The sequence below is a fragment of the Delphinapterus leucas genome, chromosome 16, assembly GCF_059928025.1.
Source record: "Delphinapterus leucas isolate spDelLeu-1000000601 "Yukka" chromosome 16, BTC_Dleu_Yukka2, whole genome shotgun sequence".
Classification (NCBI taxonomy): Eukaryota; Metazoa; Chordata; class Mammalia; order Artiodactyla; family Monodontidae; genus Delphinapterus; species Delphinapterus leucas.
The window spans coordinates 28,204,830-28,222,723 of record NC_143144.1 but is presented as its reverse complement, the minus strand read 5'-3'; the positions used below and the strand labels follow the sequence as shown (position 1 = coordinate 28,222,723).

General features: G+C 53.5%; 2 protein-coding genes across 14 annotated transcripts; both read right to left on the bottom strand.

Moving 5' to 3' along the window:
• Positions 1 to 118: 118 nt before the first annotated feature.
• On the bottom strand, positions 119 to 14,398 carry ZSWIM8 (zinc finger SWIM-type containing 8). 12 transcript variants are annotated; one of them, XM_089897685.1, is made up of 26 exons: positions 13,739 to 14,395; positions 11,472 to 11,625; positions 11,131 to 11,225; positions 10,710 to 10,957; positions 10,502 to 10,609; positions 10,308 to 10,389; positions 10,067 to 10,187; positions 9,466 to 9,667; positions 9,142 to 9,317; positions 7,774 to 8,767; positions 6,887 to 7,018; positions 6,575 to 6,754; positions 6,289 to 6,472; positions 5,978 to 6,076; positions 5,257 to 5,381; positions 4,568 to 4,808; positions 4,311 to 4,469; positions 3,976 to 4,204; positions 3,509 to 3,798; positions 3,131 to 3,354; positions 2,132 to 2,623; positions 1,705 to 1,888; positions 1,425 to 1,601; positions 1,145 to 1,264; positions 713 to 823; positions 119 to 584 (listed from the first exon to the last, which is right to left on the bottom strand). In XM_089897685.1, exons 1-26 carry the CDS (start codon positions 13,944 to 13,946, stop codon positions 136 to 138), a joined length of 5,784 nt encoding a protein of 1,927 aa, XP_089753811.1. In that variant the 5' UTR covers positions 13,947 to 14,395; the 3' UTR covers positions 119 to 135. The 12 variants fall into 12 exon arrangements, with proteins under 12 accessions (XP_089753811.1, XP_089753812.1, XP_089753813.1 ...); XM_089897686.1 differs by having other exon boundaries at positions 1,729 to 1,888; positions 13,739 to 14,394; XM_089897687.1 differs by having other exon boundaries at positions 10,785 to 10,957; positions 13,739 to 14,394.
• Positions 14,399 to 14,813: 415 nt separating this feature from the next.
• Positions 14,814 to 17,373, bottom strand: CHCHD1 (coiled-coil-helix-coiled-coil-helix domain containing 1). Of its 2 annotated transcripts, none has more exons than XM_089897721.1 (3): positions 17,215 to 17,373; positions 16,971 to 17,089; positions 14,814 to 15,561 (listed from the first exon to the last, which is right to left on the bottom strand). In XM_089897721.1, the coding sequence occupies exons 1-3, from the start codon at positions 17,336 to 17,338 to the stop codon at positions 15,517 to 15,519; spliced, it is 288 nt and encodes a 95-aa protein (XP_089753847.1). In that variant the 5' UTR covers positions 17,339 to 17,373; the 3' UTR covers positions 14,814 to 15,516. The 2 variants fall into 2 exon arrangements, with proteins under 2 accessions (XP_089753847.1, XP_022446630.1); XM_022590922.2 differs by lacking the exon at positions 14,814 to 15,561 and adding an exon at positions 16,082 to 16,380 and having other exon boundaries at positions 17,215 to 17,368.
• Positions 17,374 to 17,894: the final 521 nt, after the last annotated feature.

Genomic DNA, 17,894 nt, shown 5'->3' with positions numbered 1-17,894 from the left:
TGTCTGCCTCACTGGAGTGGGAGAAACCTAGAATAAAAGCAAGTATCAAGATTTTCCTCTGCCCCAGTTCAAGGTTCATCCACACATGGAGGGAAAGAAGGGAAAGGCCCAGGCAGACGAGAGTAAAAAAGAAGTTTATATATTTATAAATGCCAAATAAATACCAGAGGCCACCCAACGCCCCCTCCCAGACAGGGCTGTCTCCCCCAACCCTAGGCTTCTAGGGTCTGAGACATCTTGGCCCCAAGAACAGCTGCCAGTCTGGGCTACCAGGGAACTGAGTGGGGATGATCTGTCCAGCCAAGATTCATTCCCCCTTTGTGAGGGGTCCCCATAGCCACAGGCTTGTGTCCCTGTATAGGGCCCTAGGGGGGCCAGACTCAGGGGGAGAAGGTGGTCATCTCGAGTGAGACCCGCTGCCACAGCTCCTTGGTCTGTTTGCTGCGCTTGAGATTCTGCAGGATGTCGTTGAACTGCATCATGCCCATGGGTGTCAGGCAGAAGGCGCTGCGAGCACTGCGGATCGCGTTCACAAAGTCGTCGTAGTCGGCAGGGGTCAGGTGAATCAAGCGGTGGTGGATGTACTGGAAGACGTGGGGAGGATAAGCCACTAAGCACAGAACCAGGCCCCTCCGCCCTGGCGTGCTGGGTGATCTGTTCCCTGCCTGCCCAGGAGGTGTTCCACCCTGCTCCATACTTCCTGGGTTATCACCTGCATGTATGCCTGCTGGCAGCGCTGCACCAGTTGGTGGAAGGCCGGGGCACGCAGGTGGTTGTGGGCATGAGCGGGGCTCAGCCGCTGCAGCGTCTCCATGACGATCTCCTGCAGCACAAACGGGCTCAGCACCCCCTTGGCTGCCCCCACACAGAACTGGTGCACGTAGTTCACTCCTGGGGGGCAGGGGGAGGGGCATGAGACGGGGGTGGCCACCTCTGCCCTAGGGACCCAACTTTAATCTCAGCTCTGGCCTGGCAGAGAGCCTCCCTCCACCCCAGGAGCTGAGGTAGCCCCCCGCCCCTCGCGCACGCACACATACCCGACCAAGGCCTCAACTCTGAGCAAGAGCTAGGAAGGAGGTCTGGGATGGGAAGGTGGGGGGAGCAGGTGAGGGCGGACAATGGTCCTGGGGAGGGGAGGTGTTACCCAGCTTTGCTGCCAGCCCCAGCAACCATTTGACATCATCAGTGTAGGGGGGGGAGCGGGAGAAGTTGTTGGGGTGATCATTGTGTGCCCGGCGACCCAGCATCTCCAGTGCCAGCATCCCTGGGAGAAAAGGGTGGGCACGTGGTGAGGGTGCGTCCTCCACCCTCTACCTCAGCCTCGTACCTGACCCCACAGTAAACCAATTAAGAGGTATGGTGGGGAGGGGTCACGGAAGAGCCTCTGGCTGCAGGTGGGGGCACAGGAAGGGCCCTCCTCTCACCGACACGGTAGGCGGCGTGCAGGTGGTGTAGGCTGTGCGGGTTGACAGGCTGACTGTGAGTCTCCTCCTCGGGTGGTGGAAAACCCCCGCTCACCAGAGGGCTGGGCTGTGTGGGCAGGGCAGGCAGTGAGGCACCCTGGATGGCCGGAAACGTGGAAGCTGGATGGACACTGCTCACTGAGGGTGGGATGAAAGCCACATGAGGAACTCAGAGCCCAGAGAGGGACAGAGAGGATTCCCTCCCCCCGTCCCCTGCCCGGTGTGCCTCCCCTCCATTCACCTGTTCCCTGTCCCCACAACTCACAGGCCACACTGGTGGGCAGTGGGAGCCCTGGCTCTGTGTGGTAGGGATGTACTGTGATGGGTGCCATGGAAGGGACGGGGAAAGACACAGCAGTGGCGGCAAGTGAGGGGGGAGTCACCGAGTAAGGGTACTGAGCCCCCAGGAATGCAGGATGCACACCCTCGAGGCGGGAAGAAAAAAAGGGAGATTCCAAATTATATTAGGATGTAGCTCTTCCCCGTTCATCCCACAGCTGGGTATCCTGCATTTCTTATCTTAGTTGGGCTGGGTCCCCCGACTCCCGCCACCTCACCAGGACTCTTGGACAGCGCTGTTATCCTCCCGGAGTACCCCACTCCAACCCCCCGTGAACTCCCAATGTGCTCCCACATGCCCAATCTCCAGTAGAACATTGCATACTCACCTGTGGGTATGCAGAGCTGGGCACAGGGAAGACGGCAGGCCGGGGCATATGAGGCATGGGGTGGGCGGGGTGAGCTGGGTGGGTGAGGTATTGAGGGCTGCAGGGCAGGTGGGGCTGTAGAGCAGTGTAGGGGTGCAGGCCAGGGGAATGACCATGCCCCAGTCCTGGACCCGGATATAAACTGGACCCCACCGAGATGACTGGCACCACTGTGGCCGCTGTCACTGCTGCTGCCGCCGCCGCCACTGTAACCGGCTCAGTCCCTGGGACCCCCCTGCCCTCAGGCAGCCCCCGCCCAGCCTCCCCAGCTGCCCTGATCCCACTGGCACTACAGCTTGTAGCCCCTTCACGGGCTGTGGATGAGCCACCTGCTGTTTGCTCATATAGCCAGAACCACTGGTGAGCAACCTCAAACAACACTTCGGGGTATACGCCCCCACCCTTAGCCGCCTCTTCCACTGCCATGCAGGCCTTCTCCAACATCAGGTTATCCTGGAAGGGAGGGGCACAGAGGGTTAAGGGGGAAGGGCTTTACTCAGGGACAGTTCTAGATGACATTCCAATGTCTCCCTCAGAGTTGGCTGGTTCCTGGGGAGGCATCTAAGGTCAGGGCCAGTGCCCAGAGTCAGTGTCAGAGCAGTGAATGCTTCACACAATGAACAAACACTTGTTGACCAGTCCCAGTTCCAAACTAATTTAGCTACTCCCAGCCAAGTCCCATCATCTCCCTGAGGCTTCCCCTAAGGACTCCACCCTGGTGATCATCTTGGTCCCTAGACTATAGGCCACATTTCCTTACCTATGAAATACGAATAATCCTGTTCTCAGAGTTGTAAGGTAAAGGATGTAACAGATGTGAAAGCACATTACTATGTCAAGTGTCACCATGAGAGGACCAACTGGATAGTTTGTGAACTCCAGGATATGGGAATCAGGAGCTGGACCCAACCTCCCTGCCCAGATGCCCCAAAGCAGGTCCGCAATTGCCTGTAAAAATACCTGCTCCTTGCACTGCACCAGGGCCCGCTGGATCTCATTGGGGTTCAACGCATGGGCATGAGGCAGGCAGCTTAGGGCTAGTTCCGCCGCTGCCCTCACCATATTGGAGTCTCGTGCCCGTGATGCCCTGTCTGCCAGGGATGCAACCTCAGGGGGTGTCAGGTGCCCATCCCAGCATTCTACCAGTATAGTCAGGGCTGCGCTGCCAATCTCCATTGCCTGGCCTTCAGAAAAAGGAGAGAAAAGCAGAGTGGGGTTAGCACGGGCAATGGGAATGGGAATGGCATCTCTCCTATCAGGTCAGTAACTCCACAAGGATATGACTTATCATCATCGATTAATCCCCTTCCCATACCCAAATCAAGATGCTGGATTTACCTGTAATCCAGGAAACGTGGGAAGAGTAAGTACGTGAGAGCCAGTTGGGAGAAACAAAGTTGTGCAGGCCAAGGGCATAAAGCCCAATCTCGAAGGCGCAAAGGTGCAGGTTACGGTGAGGACCCTGGTGGCCCCCTGAGGAAGATGGATGTGTGAAAATGGAAGTGCTGCTGTTGCCCCCTGCCTTGATCAGCACCGTCTTCGCCAGCTCGAAGTAGAAGTGTGCAGCTGCCTCTGACGGCTGATTGGGTACATGGGGGGCATGACTCTCAGGACGGCGGCCCTTGTACCTGAAGGGGCAATGGGGTAGGGACAGGGATTGGGGTTTCTCTGAGGTGGGTGTCCAGGTAGGTTGGAAAAGACCAGGGTAAGTGAGGATGCTGACGGAGACAACAGTTGGATTACACTAGGGATGTGGCTCTCGGGGTGGGCCAGGTCAGAAGACAAGGATGTTTTTTCCCACTGACCTGCCAACTTCAACTGTCTTCGCCCGGGCCCCTCCACTGGCACTGGCCCGGCGACTTCCACTGGAGGACGAGGAGCCAAGGGAGTCTGAGGACGAGCTGCTAATGCTGTCACTGTCCTGTCCTCGGCCCCAGGAGGTAGGGGCCCAGCCCCCTCGAAGTGGCCTCCGGCTTAAGGTTGGGGAGCTATCCGACGTTGTTTCAGGGGCACTGCTGTCAATGCTGGCCATGCCTAACCCCCCCCCAAGACAAGACAGTCTCAGAAGTCAGAAGCTCCAGAATTCAGACTCCAACCTTCAGGAATATCCTTCCCTCCATGTCATCCCATGGGTTGTTACCTGTGTGCTTCTTCTTAGGCCGCCCTGGTGAGCCCCAGCCCCGTCCATTGTAGCCTCCACGGCTGCCAAGAGCCAAGCGGCTGGGGACCTTTCCCTCTGGTCTTGGGGTCAAAGCTGCCTCAGATGGGAGACCCTCACAGGGGGAATGTGGGGAACTCTCTGCGTAGGGAAGACAGGACATTGGGATGAGCCTGGGAAAGGGGGGCCCAACACAGCTCCATACCACACATCCCCCCTGCCCAGTGCCCCCACCTCACCAGGCACATTCTTCTCTGTGAAGCCCTCAGTGGGGCCTGGCCCAGCCCCTGCCACACTCCCTGGCTGAGCAGGCCCTGCAGAGCCTGAGGTCAGAGGTTGCAGGGCCCCTGGAGCAGATGGGCCCCCATGCTTTGAAGGAGACCTCTGGCTGGCTGTGGCCGGGCGGCTAGATGAGTAGAACGAACTCAGTGTCTGTGGTTTATGCGTCTGGCTCTCTCGATCCAAGAGTTTGTCTAAGATCTGAAAGACAGAGAAGCGGTGACTGGATGCCCTTTATCTCCTGACTTCTATTACTTTTCTTTCTCCTTGAAACAGCTTAATACTTCCTCCTCAGGAAGACTTTCCCAGTTCTAACCACAGGAGAACCTGCTGGAAGACAGGGGCTGGCTTACATATCTTGGTATCCCCTATAACATTTACCACAGGACTAAGTATATTGATATTCAATATATATTGAAATAAATGAATGAATGAACGACTTTATGCCCCCTGTTTCTCTTCTTCCACCCCAAGCCCAAGCATTCCTATAAGAACCATTGGTCTCTCATGTTCTTTACGAGGTGTTCCCAAGATTCCCCCGGTATCTCCTGTAGGTAGAATAGCCCTTCCATTATACTAGAAACCCCTGAGAAAGGTGATAAAATTTGCTCTCTCTGCCTGTCGAAATCCCAGTACCTCAATCCCTTACCTTTTTGAGTTTGGCCTGGTCGTCTTTGTAAGTGATCATTAGTGCCAGGGCCAGGTCACCCTTCTCCCGACGTGTGCCTTCACATAGCAGGGGATGCTCCGCCTCACTCACTGTTGTCTTCATGCCTGTGAGAAAGAGGCGCTCATGGGGTTTGTGAGTAGCCATAACTTGCAAGACAGCCAAGGGTAAACAGGCCAGGGCTCCCCAGCCACTAGCATGTGAAGTAAGGAGTTCTCCTGGTCCAACCCACCTTCCCTATGGAAGATGCCCACTGCCTAATACATCTGGCCTAAGCTCTGGTCTGCTTTTTAAGACCTTCATAATTTGGCCTTCTCTATCACCCCAACATATCCATCACTTCAGGGAAGTTGGGCTCCCCACTCTCATGAAGACTTGATTGCCCCTGTGTCTTTATTCACAGTGTTTTGTCCCCCTACCTAGAACTTAACTGATCTTTTAACCCATATTCCATACTCTATCCCCTTCCTAAGGCCTTTCCCTAGTGTCCTGTTTTGCTGTCCTTATAACACCGAACATTCATAGCCCACGTTTCTGCCCTCAATTCTTCAGTCTCGTAGGCACTATGTGTTATGGCACATACATGTCATGCTGGCTTTCCCCTTACCATAGAGCCCCTTCAGAAGAGGGCTCATGTCTCATGCACTTCAAGGCCTGGGCCAGGCTTAGCTCACACACGTGCTCAAGACACTGACAGACTCACCCAAGGCAGCAACTGCTGCTTCAAATCCCAGCTCCTCATCCCCAGGCATCTCGTTGTTCCAGTTGCGACTTGGGGGCCGGGAACCCGTGGGAGAAACCACTGGATAAAATTTGGGGTAAGTTAAGAAGACAGAAGTAGCATGGGACAGAATGAAAAGGGAAGAAACCCAAGACACTCATCATTCCAGATCCTTCCATGAAGCTGCCCGATGCTTCTTACAGGCGATTCAGAGCCTTGGGGCTCTTGGTTTCTCTTTAGAGAAAGCTACCCCTGCCCCAGTTCCCCACTTTCTGTAGTGTCAGGCATCATACCTGGAGTACAGAGAACATCAAAGATGAAACTGGCCAACATGAGAGGCAAAACAGGCCGATAATCACAGAGTGTCCCCTCCCGAAGCTCCTCTGCCCGGCAGCGCACAGTACTCATCTCACTCGGACCCAGAGGAATCTTCTTGAGCAGGGTGGCCACCTCAGACTCCTGATATGCCAGCTTCACCTGAGGGCATAGGGAGGAACTAAGACCTCAATCACCCCAATGGAGATCAAGGTGTGAGTCTCTGAGGAGATGGCAGTGCAAGATTCAGATAGAACTTCTGACCTCCAAGGCCTTGGTGGAAGCTGGGGGCCGCTGTAGCTCCAAGGCAAACATGCCCACTCGGAAGGCCAGGTTGTGGTGCTCTGGGCGCTCACTTAGCACTGTTAACAGGAAGGCCGCCTTGGTCAGGGTGTTGGTAGCCACCCAGGTCTGACGGCTTGTAGAAACCTTGTTCTTCTTGCCCTAAAGAGGGAAGCACAAGGAGGCAGGCAGATGAGTCTGACTCGCCTTGGTGGAGGGAGGAGACTCTAGCCTGGGGTGGGGCGTGGGAGAGGGTTATGGGTAACTGGGGAGGGAGGGGGGATTCTCTCTCACCTTGGCAGGGGGCGGCTCTACCTTGAGGTCAGGTGGGTTGGCTAGCAAGTCCTGGGCAAGCTCCACGGTGAGGCGGGAGGCCTCACTGCTATAGCCGTGAGCATGCAAGGCCTCAGCACAGGCAAATAATATCTGGAAAGAGGACATGGGCACCAAACATGTTGCAGGACACCATACTCACTCATGCAGCAAATATCCCATGAGCACTTGCTATACACTGGGCCCTATGCTAGTCCTGGGTATACCAGAGACTCACAGCACATTAGAGAAACAGACACATAAACACACAAACAGGTGTGAAGCTGGCTACTACTGGGAAAGGTCCAGAGGGGAGCAGATGGGCAGGATACCTCAATGGGACTTGGGGCAGAGGGGCAGTCTCAGGGAAGACCTCCTAGAGGACGTGATCTCTAAGATCTCTGAGGCCTGAAGAAGAAACAGGGGCTAACCAGGTGAGATGAGGTAAGAATATTCCAGACAGAAAGGCCAATCCGTACAAAACTATGGATGTAAGAGAGAGCATGGCAAGCTACGGGGACGGCTCAACTGAGTGTAGTATAACTGACATAGTAGCTAGATGAGGCTGGAGAAGCAGGCAAAATTCAGAACAAGTGAAGCCTCATAGGTCATGCCAAGGACCTTCATCTTCACCCTAAGGGTAATGGGAAACCACTGAAGAGTTTTAAGCAGCAGTGACAAAATTATACATTCCAGGAAGATCAACATGGAGAGAAGAGAATGGACTGCAGGCAGCGAGGCCAGTTAGGAGCCTGCTGCAGGATTCTAACAGTCACACAACAGTCCTGTCACTCGCAACCAGAGGCAGGTGGTCCCTCTCCCAGCTATGGCTAAGAGGCACCCTCAGAGTCCCCTCCAAGCCCCCTCACCTCCATGCGGCTCTCCTGTTCCAGTGGCTTCAGTCCGGCAAACAGGTCGTGTTCCTCCCCAGCCCCGCCCTCAGCCTTCTCTTCCTCGCCCCCAGCGCCATCCTGGGCATTCAGATAATACGCCTGGTAGTCATCCTCCTCCTCTCCAACCGCAGGGGCTGCCTCTTTGGTTTTAGGGAGCCCATTGCCACTCTCATCTGTGGAAGCGAGGTCGTCCCGGGTACAAAGCTCCCTGGGCAGTAGGCCAGGGGGGCCAGCGGAGGCTGTGGAAGGCTCAGGCCCTTCTGAGAAGTACACGCCACCATCTTCTTCATAAGTATCTGGAGGTTCAGGAAGGAAGGTAGAAGGGCCTCGGGAGCCACCAGGGTGAGGGCAGGGTGGTGGGCTCTCTGGGAATCCACCAAAGGTGCTGGCCTCTGCACCCAGGGCCAGGCTGCTATCATCCAGGCTCATCTCAGCCAGATCCGGCTCCAGGGAGCTGTCTTCACTGCTCAGCCGTCGCTTGCTCCCGCTGCCTGCTGAGCCCTTGCCCCCACTGCCAGCCCCCCCCAATGCTTTGGCTTTGCCCCCACCTGGACCCATCTTATGCAGAGCCTTATCTCCCCCCTCGGCCGAGAGGCGGCGGGGACCCCGCTGCGATGCGAGGACCCCCTCACCCAATCCCTTGCGCTTGGCCCCAGGCTCCTTGGGCCGCACAGCTGGCTCGGCAGGAAGAGGGCGGGGCCGCTCTCGGGATTCTTCCAGGCCCCCGGATCGGGAGGCACCTGGTCGAGGGGGCAGGGCTCGGGCCCAGCACAGGGCCAGCTTCCTGTCAGTGGCACTGTAGGTGACACCGGGAAGGGGGTAGGCCTCTTCCCAGTTGAAGTAGCAGGCCTCCACCGCCGGCCGGAAGCCAGGGAAGAGCCGCTCCAGGGTCTTCTTGTGCTGTCCCCGCTTCACGTTCTCAATCACCTTCAGCTGCCACTGGCGCAGCTGCACACACAGCTCCCGGCGCCTGTGGGAACAAAGCGGGGGCCAGGAGGGCTTGTGGGGCCTACACTGCGCCGAGCAGGGACGGGAGGAAACGGGGAGATGGTATTCCCCGGAAGCGGGGCACAGGGAAGGACCCCAGGAAGCGCTTCTTGAGCCAGCCCCATAGACATCACTCGAATACTCAGGGATTTGGGAAAGTGGGTTATTTAGAGGAGGGATGGAAGAAAGCCTCTCAGGAAAAGAACTCATAAATCACTGGAAACCCTAATGCTCAGCACCTCCCATTTCCCTAGGACTAGAAAAATGGTACGTGTGTCTATGTACAGGAGATGAGGGCTCGATCTGTCCAGGGCTGGCCCCATCTCCCGGAGGTGGTGAGCCTTGGGGGAGACTCACCGCTGGGGGCTGAGCGCAGGGTCCAGCACAGCCAGCCTCCACAGTGTGACCATCTCGTCACACATGCTGGCGCATGCGTGGGCAGCCACCTCTGACTGCCCGTTGCTGCGGCCTGTGTGCCCACTGGCGCTGCTGTGTGAGGCTGAGGTGCGCACGCTGTACCACCAGCCTGTTATCTGGAAACAAAGAGGACTCTGAGATGAGCCTAACAACTTAGAGGAAGACAGAGGAGCCCCACGCAGTGTCCCTGTCAGCAACAGGGGAGTGCGGTTAACGGCGGGTGAGGATGAGCCAGCACGGGCCTCCCCAGCTCTGCGGGATTACCTGTTCGTAGGTGAGGCACTGGTCGGTGAGGATTTCCAACAAGGGGGCAGCATTGCTGTCCCTCCGCTTGAACATCTCCCGCACGATGCTAAGCAAGTTCCAGACTCCCTCTGGCTCGCGGCCCCTCAGTGGGCGCAGCAGACATGCCCATTCAGCAGCAGCTGGAGGCTCCGTGGAAGACAGATACATGGAGTTCACATCACTGTGAAAGTCGCAGAGTGGAAAATGATGACCCTAAGATGGGGCTGAATAAAGCAGGTGAAAGAGCAACAGGACTTTGACACAAAAGGGGTCAAAATACAGAGTACAGGGGAAAAAGTATGACCCAGACAAAAATTCTTAATCGCCCTCTGCCTCAGTTTCCCAATCGCTGAAAGGAAGCAAAATAACTCCTGCTCTACCTAAGGACAGACCACTCTGTGACTACATAAAATTATCATCACCCACTGATTTCACTAGTAACATGTCGTATGCGCCAGGCAGTGTACGAGTGGGGGGGGGGAGTGGGAGAGGTATGCATTACTAAAACAAAGAAACTGGCCATGGCCCGAGGGATGCGCCCCTCCCACCACAGACACAGGCATGAAGAGATCCTGTTTACCTGAACACCACAGGGGAGGGGCCACAGAACTTGTGCAGTGTCTTCTTGATGTTGTCAGTGAGTGTTGATTCATCCAAATACCAAGTACTCTGATCAGAGGCAGACGGCCCTGCTGTGGGGTCTGGGGGTGACAGGCAGTCCGTCACCTAGAGGTAGGAGCCTGGATTCGCCTTTAGTAAGTGGCGCTCTGCACCCCCAAGCTTGCTTTCTTCCTGCTGCCCTTCTTTCTCACCACACTCACCCGGGGCTCCACATACTGTATTGATGGCTGTTGACTGGGAGGAGAGGAGTTCATCCAGGAGACGCTGGGCTGTGGGCAGGATCTGAGGGGGAAAGGGACACAAAGGCAGAAGTGACCCAAGGAGGCCTGGGCCTAACAGGAAGGCTGATATGCAGCCCTGCACTAGTCAGAGAGGGTGTGTCAACCTCCCTCACCTGCTGAGGGAGCTCACTGATGAGGTACTGAGCAAACTTCTGCAGCTGGTCCCTCTGCAGTCGAGACAGGGACTCTGACACTGGGGCCCGCAGGCAGACTGCAGAAGCCTGAAGGGAACACCAAGAGAAATTAAACAATCTGGGAAAAGGCTTGCTGACATCGGAGCTGGGGACAGGGAGGCAGAGTAGGAGAGGAGAGGGGGCTCACATTGTGGCCAGGCATGCAGCAGAGAAGGGGGGATGGAGCGGAGAATAGGGCCAGGATAAATTGGGAGGGCCTCACGTTGTGGATGCGGAAGAGACAGAGTGCCACGACGTGGGTGCACCATTTGGCCCCAGCCCCACAGGTGCAGCTGCAGGAAGTGACCCGGCAGCGGTCAAACATCACAGCCACGTTGTAGGCCCCTTTGGGGGGGACCATCTGAGGTGGCACCACTGTAGCACTCAGGTGGAACCCTGGGGAGAAACATAGGTATGGTCAGGGAGAGCCACCAAGACACAGGTCTCTGCCCTTGACCCTGGCCCTGCAGTTCTTCAGACAACCCGCTCCAGCTTCTTGCAGTAGTTCCTTAATTCTTAACACAGGGGGTGGAAGGAGCAGGAAGTACCAATTGGTGAGGGGCGCTTACCAATCTGCAGGGGGTCCTTCACAGCCCTCATGCGGAATAGCTGATCCCCTCGCTGGAACTCATCTGCACTGCCGTTGGCCAGGCAGGAATACAGTCTGGGAGTGAAGAAGAAGACATGGCCACAATGCAGCAAATACCGTTCCACAGACCCTGTCAGAGACCACCACGCCCTGGGCACTCTCCCCAGTGTCACATTGTGCTGGGGAAAATCCCAGGTACTCCCTGCCCCGGCTGCCTCCTTACCGCAGCCCCAAGTACGGTGCCCTTTGTTCCATAGGAAGCCCAGCGCACGGTGTGGAACATCAGGACCCCACTCCCCACCGTCAGTCCTTTAGCCTCACCGAATATCCTCTTCATTCTCAGGGAAGCTCCAAAAAGCAATTCGGAGTTGGAGCTGCTCAGGCACCGGGGGGTAAACTTTCTCCACCACTTCAAATGGGATATGAAACGCCACCTGTTTTGCTGACAGCTCCACCAGCGGGATCACCAGTCCATCTTTGGAAACAAAGGTTGAGGTAAGGGGAAAGAGGAGGGGAAACAAAAAGGGCCATGATTACTTGGCACCGATGCCAATGCCACATCTTGATGCGCCCTCCCCCCTCCCCGCCTTCACTATGAAGGAAAGAGGACATCTGGATGAAAAACCAACGGACCCTCCTGTGAGGATACACTAACCCTTAAGACTCCATCTGGGGAAGGAGAGCTAAACAATCCCCAGCCTACAGCCTGCTAGAAGATACCAGGGATATCCCAGAAACTCCTAGCCAAACAGGTGTGTCCCAGGATCCTAGCAAGTAATGAGTCTCACCTGGCTTGGCATCTAATTTCCCATATACCTAGCACTTGAGATTCATATTACATTGTGTATATATCTCCTCTGGCATTCGCTTCTCTAAGTGCTTTTTTTTTTACTGTCCCTTTCTTTTTTACTATCCCTTTTTTTTTTTTTTTACTATCCCTCTAAATGACTCCATGCCTCCATCTAAGGAGGGAAGATAGGCCAGAGCCCAGAAGAGTTGAGAGGGACCTCCAGAAGCAAGAGAGAGTCTGCACTTTCTTTGGCACACCTGAGCCCTGGCTTCCCACAGTGGATGCCCTGGGGTGTGGTTTGGGGGTGGAGAGGTTACCCCGAGGGAACCTGGCTGCCACTCCTGGACTCACCTGGAGTAAGATGGAGCTACCATTCAAAGTTTCCCACACTGTTTTAATCAAAAAGCAGTGAAACGCAACAGACTGCATATCTCACCAAATTGCTAGTCAGATTAAAAGACATATAGAAAATAATGGTGCTGAAAGGAACCTTTCTAAAAAAAAAGTCTTCTTATTTTATAAATGAGCAACTGAAAAAGGGTAGGGTTGGCAGGGGAGGGGGGGAATGCCATGCTTTCCTAGATTTTAACCTGTTCATAAAGATACCAATATGCTGAAAATCTTCACTACCATCTTCAGTTACTTCCCTCAAAGTGAGGGAGCTCTAAGCCTACCCACACATGCAAATATGAAAGAAGCAAAGAGCCCATAGAAGACCCATAGCGAAACTACCTATGATGTGTGTGTGTGTACAGGGCATATGCTATCTCTCCAAATGAAGGTAAATATTACCACTCCTAAACAGTGACACATGTAAATTTCCCTCTGTCCCTAAGGGGTGCTGGAAATCTCTCCGGGGCCTTTTGGAAAACAGGACCTTAGAATGTCCAGAGTAGAATCACAAATTAAACCCCTCAACTGGTGAAAAAAGTCCACTTCCAATGAAGCTCAAATTGTGCCTTGAGGAAGGCAAGAATGTGGTGAGTCCTGAGTCTGCGGGGCTTCTGTTATCACTCTCTTCTCCATCTTCTTTAACAAAAGCAAAATTCTTCACAGCACTCATCAGAAAGACCCAAGGATGAAAGAAACTCAAGTGAAAAGCAAGAAGAGTGTTTCACGAGACTCAAGAGTCAAGTACGCACACTCTTCCCCAGGCCCCAGATGAAGGAAATCTAAGGCTTTAGTACAGTGGTCCCAGGCTTGGCTTCTGACAGATGTTCAATATGGCCAGGAACCAAGTCTCTGATCTAAACCTATGTGACACCCCTCTCGTAGGCCAGTTCACCTCCACTTTGCTCTGGGTGGAATCCCTTCTTGGTGCATCGGGGATCAGAGATCATCACCTTGAATCAAGAAGCTCCCAATACACTTTGCAATGGGGTGACACACCTCAAGTGGTCACTTCTTCACAATCCACCCCCTACCCACATTCTTTTCTATTTTCTGGCCTGCCTCAGGCTGAACTCGGTAAGTACTCCCAAGTCAAAGAGGGAATTCTTCTCCTTTACCCCATCTCTTACGGCAAATGAACCACAGAAGATCTACTTTCTGTCTTTAATCCTATCCTATCCAACCCAGAATTTCCCAGCCATCACTCCAACACACACACACACACACACACACACACACACACACACACACAGGCAGGTGTGGAGAAGGCAGCCCCAGGAAGACCGGAAAAGCGAGTCCTGAACAGCTCCCGAGCAGGGACAGCTTGGGACAGCTCCCGAGCAGGGACAGCTCTCAAGCAAGGCCGGAGCAGGGCCTGCCCGCTCCCCTCCTTCCAGCTCACCCTCACCTCGCATTCTGGTACCGCCACTGCCACCTCCGCCACCGCCGCCAGTGGGGGAATTGGGCCCCGCTGACTGTTTGCGCCATCCCCGCCAGTTCTGGCAGAGGCTCTCGGCCTCGGAGATGAAAGAACAGAGCGAATCCTCCTCAAAGCGGTCCGAATCCTCGAAAGAGAAGCGCTCTCCGTCCTCCCACTCCGCGAACATCAGCTCCATGGGGCCCGCACCCCCCGGGGCCGGGTCCCCCCCCGCGGATCCGGGGCCTGGGCCGCCGGCCGGGGGCTGTGGGGAGGCCCGGGGCCTGAGGGGCGAGCCGGGGCTGGGGGTGGCCGGGGCGCTCAGGGCGGCCGTGCCGGGCGAGGATCTCAGGCCTGGGAGAGACACGGGACGGGGCCTTGCCCAACTGCGAGGTGTGAACGGGGATCGTGGCCAGTCTCCGAGATTCAAGGCCCGGACGAAGCGCTCGGAAGCCGGGGCCTCTTGGCGGCTGCGGCGCCGCCTCCCCCATCAGCTGATCTGAACTTCCGGCCGCGCCGGCCACCACCACTTCCGCCCTCGCGCGCCCAGGAACCCGAGCCGGTACGCGCGGGTATAAGGAACCTGTTTAATTGCTACATTTCCTGCTTTTTTTTCTCGAGCCCACCCCCAGATACCGTAAGAGGAAGCCAACCCCCAAAAATATACGAAACGACTACAGATCCCAGCAATAACCCGGCGTCCATAATGTCCCGAAGAAATAAGCAGCCGCCACGCATGTCGGGAGTTGTAGGCTGTCAAGAGACAAACACAGAAACCATTGGGTGGAGTTATTGTCCTAACTCCGGATAGGTCCCGGGGGCCGCATCACCTTCTGGGAATTGTAGTTCAGAAGCCTGCATTCCAGAAGACTTTTTAATGGGGTTTAATTGGCGAAGCAACAGGAAAAGAAGGCGTTTGATTTCAGGAGATGGTTGCACTGTTTGTCAGTGGGGCCTTTGAGTCCAGGGGTTCCTAGCCTTTTTCTGTGCCATGGGCCGTTTAACAGCCTGGTGAAGCCCCGAGACCCCCTTCTCAGATTGTTTATAAGTAAACAAAATAAAAGAATTACAAAGGAAACCTTTTATGTTGAAATACAATTATCAAAATATTAATAAAACAAATTTGTAACATAGTATTTATTTATACATTAAATAAGATCCAGCAGCAAGTGTAATAACTACCATAATATTGAAGTGATGAATTTAAATATTGAGATACTGTGATTTCACATAGGTATTGCTAGTAATACTGTGGTTTGTTTCCCACCGCCCTAATTGAAATGCTCAATCTAAGTTGTGGTTAAAGATAAAATTTTTTTCTCATCCATATTCACAGACCTCTTACTGGGAGTCTATTGACTGTAGGTTAAGAACTTCCAAACCTAGTCCAAAATGCCTAAGCACTGAGCTTCTTCCTAACAGCTTGCAGAACTAGGCAACTGCCCAGTGCTCCACCAATGGGGTATGTGGACTATAGAAAGAGGTAACTGTGGGGGGGTCAAGGAGGCACGGCCCCTTCTTTATCTTAATAATTATCCCACTGGAGCTTTAAAACCCCCAATGATCCCTTTGTACATTTAAAGGGATGTATGTGCTGTAAAGTATATAGAAAAGGTTAACTCAGTTATGCCTGGAAGGGCAGAGTATACATAAAATGCTATACAACTGTTCTAATATCAGGAGGTCACAAAAGTAAATGCCTTCAGCAGCTAGGCAGATAACTTAATGAGAGAAGTGAACAGGTGATACACAAAGAAGATAATTGCCAATTAAGTCTCAGTCTCATCATTTGGGAGAGTCCTGTGGCCAGATCCCTGGAGAATGGAGACAAACGACAATCAGCTCTACTTGATTAATCTTTATTTCCATGTGGGAATAAGAAACTACGGTTGCCAGATCTTTTGATTTTTTTAAGAAAAGCTAAAAGGTGGGCTTTTTATGACATTTTTCCTATTTTTGAATGTGGTCAGCTAATTTAAAAACAAAATTTTAACTGTGTGGACCAAATAAAATTCATCTGCAGTAACTTTGGGTCATCAGTTTGTGAACTTCTGATTATTCCCACAGCACCCTGCAGGGGTTATGCACAAAATAGGTAGTCGCTAAATACTTACAGATGATGGCAAAAAACTCTGCATATAGACAGACTCCAACATCCTTAATGCATCCAAAGGCAAGGGCATTTAATGGTATACAGGACTTCAAATGCAGGACAAGACAAAGGTTTTTGTCCTGCACCTGGTGCAAATTAGGGAGCAAAGACCTTCCAGAGTGTAGGGGAGGACACAAGGTTCAACTATGGTGGGAGTACCTAATCCACAACAAAAGGCCAAGTTCTCTTCAGAGGATTTTATTTCAGCATAAAGCATAATTTCCACCCACATAATGATTCCAAAGGGTAAAAGAAAGTGTTTTGCCTCCTACTCTTCAAAGACAGCATGGCAGTGCAAACATCTCTAAAATGCCTCTGCATAGTTCTCAGAAGCTATAGTCCAGTCATTGAAAATGCTTCTCCATTTTCAGCTGACATGAGGTTTGTTAGGAAACCTATGTAACAACTTATTCAATTTCTTGGGGGGTAAACTCCCCAACTCTCCCAGGTCCTCCTGGATTGATCTCACTTTTCGGGCTGCCTGAAAGAACAAAAATTAAAATGATAGCTCCAAAGTTGGCCCTGACCTAAGCTAATAGTTCTCACAACACCCCAAATCACACTAAGGTATTAACCAGCCTGGAGATCTGTGTCATCTTCCCAGTCCCCTTTCATCAAAAGGGCTTGGGATCCAAGAATGACTGTATGGTCTGAAGCTACCATGCCAGCTGGCAATTAAGTCTAGGCTGGAAACCAAACAACCTGTCCTTTACTATCTTTAGTTCTACTTCAGACAATAATGTCTATTTGAACAGCAATTTAAACTTTACAAAGTGGTTTTCCCATTCATCTCTTCACTTGACACTCACAAAATTCTGTAAGGTGGATACTAATATTAACCTCATTTTGCACCAAGTAAAGCTAAAACCAGTGAAACAAATCGCTCAAGATCACAATGCCTTCAAAACGGTAACCTTTCCTACTTTGGCGTGACTCGGGTAGCTTCCAAAAACTTCCTCGCCCTTTTAGAATGAGAGGGACTTTCTTATCTCCTAGCAAGAGACAGTAAGAACCATTACTGTATGCCCCCCATTTTCCTCCCAAAAGGGCACCCCAGGAGTCTCCTGTCACCTCAGCCCTCGAAGCACAATCGAAGAAGTCCTGGATCTCTTTTTTGCACGCTTCGTCGCGGAATTCATTCTGCTTCCAGCAAGCCATCATTACTGACATCTCCGTGATACAAGTCGCCTCTGGAAGAGCAGAACGCGGGGACCCTCAGTCACAAGGAGACCCTTACCCTCCGGCCCTCCCACCCAGCAGCCCTCTGCACTCCTCCGACTTCCGCTCTGGGGCCTCCACGGCTCCGACTGCTCACCGCCCTTCTCCCGGCGCCGTTCCCCGACACGGTTAGCTAGGATGAGGGGCTTGTTGGGCTTCAGTATGGGCTTCCGCGGGTTTCCAAACCTTGCTAACCGACCCCGGAGGCTGGGCGTCGCCATTGCTCACCGAGCTCCCGGCAGGCTCTGCGGCGCCGTGCGTGACCCTGCGTGACCCCTACGAGCTCGACGAGACTCGGCGACAACCTCTCCCACCCCCCACCCCCCGCTCCCGCCCCAGCATGCACCTTTTTCTTTTTTTGGCGGGGTCGCCTTGATGCCGGGTTCGGATCCCGCCTGGTGCAGACCCTTGTGCAGGTTAGGAGGGGAGTCTTTGGGACTCTTTTGTGAATCTACGCTCTTGTAGGCTCCGGGCTCTGAAGTCTTGGGGCAGTACTGGGCCGGGAACACCCAGGAAAGAGGCCTGATAAATGGACTCTAGTTTCTGGTGGTAAAGTCTGGATTAGAGGGTGATTGACACAGGCAAGGGCAGAGAGAATAGGAGCGAACCAAAATATGAGAGTTTAAGATGCTACGTTGGGAATGATTTTATTTTAATAAACCTTTAAGAACTTGGTTTTGATTACCTTTAGAGCCACTCTGAAGCCGCGAAGAAAAATAGGCTCATTTACTCTAACAGCTGCTGCTGCTTAGATATCGTTTGTTCATTTGTAGTGAT